This window comes from Castanea sativa, chromosome 4 (genome assembly GCF_040712315.1).
Source record: "Castanea sativa cultivar Marrone di Chiusa Pesio chromosome 4, ASM4071231v1".
In the NCBI taxonomy this organism is placed as follows: domain Eukaryota; kingdom Viridiplantae; phylum Streptophyta; class Magnoliopsida; order Fagales; family Fagaceae; genus Castanea; species Castanea sativa.
Genome location: NC_134016.1, coordinates 45,349,034 through 45,354,460, shown reverse-complemented (window position 1 = coordinate 45,354,460; position 5,427 = coordinate 45,349,034). Strand labels below are relative to the sequence as shown.

At 34.6% G+C, this 5,427-nt stretch overlaps 1 protein-coding gene across 2 annotated transcripts; it reads left to right on the top strand.

The window, feature by feature from the left end:
• Positions 1–537: 537 nt before the first annotated feature.
• LOC142630546 (proline transporter 1-like) lies at positions 538–3,354 on the top strand. Of its 2 annotated transcripts, none has more exons than XM_075804541.1 (8): positions 538–756; positions 1,186–1,410; positions 1,523–1,617; positions 1,699–1,885; positions 2,009–2,133; positions 2,223–2,438; positions 2,820–3,050; positions 3,149–3,354. In XM_075804541.1, exons 1-8 carry the CDS (start codon positions 642–644, stop codon positions 3,296–3,298), a joined length of 1,344 nt encoding a protein of 447 aa, XP_075660656.1. In that variant the 5' UTR covers positions 538–641; the 3' UTR covers positions 3,299–3,354. The 2 variants fall into 2 exon arrangements, with proteins under 2 accessions (XP_075660656.1, XP_075660657.1); XM_075804542.1 differs by having other exon boundaries at positions 613–756; positions 1,197–1,410.
• The last annotated feature ends 2,073 nt before the right edge of the window (positions 3,355–5,427 follow it).

Below are 5,427 nucleotides of genomic sequence, written 5' to 3'. Positions count from 1 at the left end.
TTAATGCCAAAGTTTAAGTATAAAAAAAAAATTCAAGTTCTTTATTTATAAAGATGTATTACATCCATAATATTTTCACAACAAATCATATGTGGCAAGTAGTTGTTAGTTTTAATTTTGAATTCACAACTTAAAATTACTTCTTTGCCCACCCATAAAAACCAATAACAACATATCACTTAAGATTTGTAATAAAAATGTTGTGAACATAATATTTCTCTTATTTATATTTCATGTTCACTCAAACATGTATATCTACAATTAAGACAAAACCTTTTTCACAATTTGTTAAATTCTCATAGTGTGATCGGAAAAATATCAATTTAATATAGACTCAGATTGAAACTACTTTTATAGTTTTATCAAGCACCAATAATAACTAAGTCTATCGAGGATTCTAAGAAGTACTGTAAAAATTTTGTATCATTAAAATGTCTATCCTTTTCACTGATCGGTCAAATTTGACTCCCCGAGTCCAATAATTTGAAGTACATGCTCTAATGACGGCAGCTTGATGTCACATTTATGAGTTCCTGAATTAGAAAGTCTACTCTCACCATGATTATCATTGTAGAGAAAAGCCTGTACAAAGTCTCAGAAATAAATTGGGATCCAAGGTAGCTAGCAACTCCATAGGAGCAATGGAAACAAAGGAAGAAACAAGTAATATAGAAGCTTTCAGTACCGAACAAGGTCCAATAATGAGCAGTGTAAAACATGAAAATGGTCTTACATCTGCTCATACCATAGACCATGGTATGTTTACTCTCTATATTCAATTCAACTGGATTTTCACTTCATGTTTAGTTATACATGAGATTATACGTCCTCCACATCATGTTCAACTGGTTTTCTTCTCAGCTGTTTTAATGCAACTTCTATTTGAATCTGTTCTAAGTTTTGTTTCTTCTCTATGATAAAAGGCCTTAAGTGGATTTTATAGCATAGAACTAAGTCAAATAACGAATAGTGAAAAGCATAAACATAGTATGTTCTCTATTTTCAGAGATTTACAGTTTTATACACCAATATTTATCTCCGGGCCTTATAAGTCCACTGAATTTGTTTTATTCTTCATGTTTAGTTATATAAAAAGGATTATATTAAGCTCTACTCTATTTAAATAGGCTCCAAATGCATCAAGGTTTTGTTTCTTCACTACCATTAATTGATATGAATTTATAGATTCCTGGCAGCAAGTTGGGTTGCTGCTGGTGACAGGTTTCAACTGCGGATACATATTGAGTTTTTCAAATCTTATGTTGGTGCCTCTGGGTTGGACTTGGGGTATCATATGCCTGGTTGTTGTGGGTCTCTACACTGCCTATGCTAACTGGCTCCTGGCTGCTTTTCACTTCATCAATGGCCAGAGGTTCATTAGATACAGAGATCTTATGGGCTTTCTTTTTGGTAAGTTTTATCACATACTAACAAAAATTTACAAGGATGTATGTCTTTAATGTCCCGGTTGTCAAAAGAGTCAAATACAAGCCATTAAACTATTTATTTCTTTGTTTTCAAGGCAGAGAAATGTATTATATCACCTGGGTGTTCCAATACTTGACCATTCTTCTTGGAAACATGGGTTTCATTCTCCTCGGTGGTAAAGCGCTTAAGGTAATTAATAATTTCAAGCATAGTATGTTGCTTGTTTATGTGTACTAAAGTACCAATTCTTGAATGTTTCACTGGAAGCAGGAGATCAATTCAGAATTTAGTGATTCACCCTTGAGGCTCCAATATTACATCATCATCACTGGAGCAGCCTACTTCTTATTCGCATTTCTCATTCCAACTATGTCCGCAATGAGAAGATGGCTAGGAATCTCTACCATCCTCACCTTCACTTACATTATCATCCTTCTGGTGGTACTAGTTAAGGACGGTAGATATACTTTGCCTTCGGCCTATTTTGTCCTTGAAATGTTTTTAACAATGATGCATTGTGGAAGCTTTGTTACCATCTACATGCTTTACTTAAACATTAATTTGTAGCAATTTTGGGCAGGGAAATCTAACAAAAACAAAGATTATAAAATTCATGGAAGTAAAGCAGACAAGGTGTTCAATGGCTTTGGTGCAATTTCAGCCATTATTGTTTGTAACACCTCCGGCTTGCTACTCGAAATACAGGTTACTATAGTAATATAGATAGATTATGAAGAGTAAGTTCATTTCAAAATCTATAATTCACCATTAATCTTTCTATATTCACTCTGCAGTCAACTTTGCGCAAGCCAGCAGTCGAGAACATGAGAAAAGCCTTATATACTCAATATACTGCAGGGCTCTTAGTTTATTATGGTGTAAGCATCGTAGGTTACTGGGCTTATGGTTCAGTGGTATCCACATACCTTCCTGAAGAGCTAAGCGGTCCCAAATGGGTCAAGATTGTCATCAACTTTGCTGCCTTTCTACAGTCTATAGTCTCCCAGCATGTAAGATATATAGTTTAATTTTCTTTTTAAGGTTAAGCTCAGATTTAACCATACTCCTTAGCAGGATAGGAAAGGTCACCTCCAAGTTATTTTCTAGTAAGCCTTAGGTTATGGGAAATTACTAAAGAACTTGACCTTCAAGGCAGAGGACTCCCATAAAGCCTTTTGCAAAACTTCTATTATTATTACTACCAAGCTTCTACTTGACGTTTATGCTTTGTTGAAACGTTACAATTATAATTTTTTCCAGTACACAAAATTCAAAGTCCACAAAAAGCTAAAAGATAGCAAACTATATGAACAGTATGATTAAATTGCTGTAATGACTTTACGGGGACCTTTCAACTGAAGTCTGATTCATTGTGCTGATAATGAATATAGATGTTTCTTGCACCAATTCATGAGACCCTTGATACTAAGTTCCTAAAGCTTGATGAGAGCATGGATTCGAAAGAAAACATCAAACGTAGATTCTATGTGCGAGCACTCCTCTTCTCATTTAATACATTCGTGACAGCAGCTTTTCCTTTCATGGGGGACTTTGTGAACTTGTTTGGATCATTTACACTCATACCTATAACGTTTGTGTTCCCAAGTATGATTTTTCTCAAGGTAATTAACCTTTTCTGGACTGCTTTGATTTTACTTATGAAAGATATTAAAGAAGCAATAAGTACAACTAAAATATATTTTCTCTATCCCTGTGACAGGTCAAAGGAAAGACAGCCAGACTAGAAAAGAAGGCATGGCATTGGTCCAACATTATTCTTTTTTCTCTACTTACTGTTGTAACCACAATTTCTGCAGTTCGGTTGATTGTTAATGATGTTCAGCAGTATAGTTTCTTTGCAAATACATGAATATATGTAATTCGTTACAAGTACTATATATATTTAATAACCAAGAATTAGATAAATGACAAAATTGAATAATGCGAGGTCCCTTGTTTAAAGAAAAAATGTTCAAGTTACAACTCTGTTAAAGATGGCAGATGAATTGAAAATATTGTAAGGCGGTGTTCCATTAGATGATGGTCTTCTATACACAACTCTTTGAAATAAAACCAAGAAAATGTTGATGAGTTCATTTGCTACTAAAATAAAGTATACAACAATACGAGACTTAGTAGTAGATTTGTTATGGTAATGACCTATCATTAGACACAAACTCAATAATGATAGAAATTATAGATAATGACAACGTCATTTACTTGCTGATATAATGTTAAAGACATCTCATAATCTAAAAATCCTATAGAATGGATCCATTTGTTTCCATTTGGATGAGCTTTTTGCTAGAGGCTTATTTGCTGAAAGTTGGTTAAAGTATAGTTGTATCTAGAAAATGTGAAGCTTTTAAAAACTGTACATAAACAAATAGACTAAAAGCCGATAAGAAAATGTTGTTGGCAAGATAAATCATCTTAGTAGAATTCTTAGAATGCAAGTCAGAAGCATCTAAACAATTGTAGTGACTAGTGACACAAATGAACATCATAAAATGCTGAAAGTTAGGGTCATATTGAGATCTTCTGCCATCAAACAATGAACCTGTTTTGCTGGAATAAACAGTGGGTAATGGACCTTTTCAGTTATCAGATACAAAAACTGCAAAATGCAGTTTTCTTTGAAGACCATCCTAACATTCATTTTTCTACTTCTCAATTACATCTACCCCTACCAAATCCATGTAGGTAAATCTTTCTAGAACATCCCAGATAGGCATCATTATTCTTTTGTGGAATAACATAAATTCCTAAGACAAACTTTCCAAGTCCCAACACTTAAGGACAAATTTTTTAGTGAATGACCTTATATGCGCCTTTTGATATTGCTTAAGACAGAATATTCACTTAGACTCTTAGACTTTAAAGCCTATACACGAGACAAAGGAACCCTTTTATACATTTCATCTTCTAGATAACTATGACCAGGGCTTTCAAGTTGTCTGAAATCAAGGAACCAACACTATACAAACTCTCTTAAACTGAGATGGTTGTTGACCAATATTTTAAAGCAAACAATCAATAACAAACATCCCCAGTAGGCATAGCTACATCCCACAAATAGTACAACATGAGGAAGCTGGGTCATTAAATATTACCTCCATATGAGCAACATGTAATCCTTAGGCTCACAACAATGTTAGCACTAATTTGCCTTGGTATCTTTCCTGGTTCCTGAGTTAACAAAATTGATCATTGATAACCAAATTAATACCTGCCATGGTCGTCCAATGATAATAATAATAAATAAGATTAAAAAAAAAAAAAACACAAATGAGAACAGAATCCAATGTGTTGCAAAGTAGAAGGTTAAATACAATCAGAAAGAACTAACCCCTCCATGAATTTGAAACAGCAAGAGTTTTCTTTTTCACACATCAATGATGATTTTTGGCACACTTACTATAGCCCTAAAAGTTTTGCTATAACTCCCTTAAGGTTCAGTTCTTTGTGATTAATCTCAACCCAACTGCATCCATGAAGCTTAATTACACTTCTCTCTTTCATTTCTTGCCAAACCCTTTGTCCTCACAGTGCTCATACTACCAACTCGGAAGTCCAAAAAACAGCATTTTTCTCCAGCATCCTATAAAAAAATATCACCCGCTGTATACCTTTATCTCCACATAAACCAACATTTTCCACATACCCTACTGGAATCTCATCAATCAAATCGCGGGCATTCACCATATGGTCCAAATCCTCCCCACGAGCCAACCAAATCTCTTTCACCCATTTCATCAAACACTCCATGTGTCCTCTTTAATGCACCACATTTACCACACATGTCAATCAAAGCATTCATGACCGGAACACACCCATTTTCACAAAGGGTCCGTGGACCTCAATTCCATGACAAAAATCATTTAGAGTGGCACGTGACGCGAGTTAAGCTAACACGGGTTGGCAAAACGTTCGAACGTGAAGTTTTATTGATTGAACACAAAGCAACGAAAAGTCTTAGAAAAGGCTCGGATGGCATGG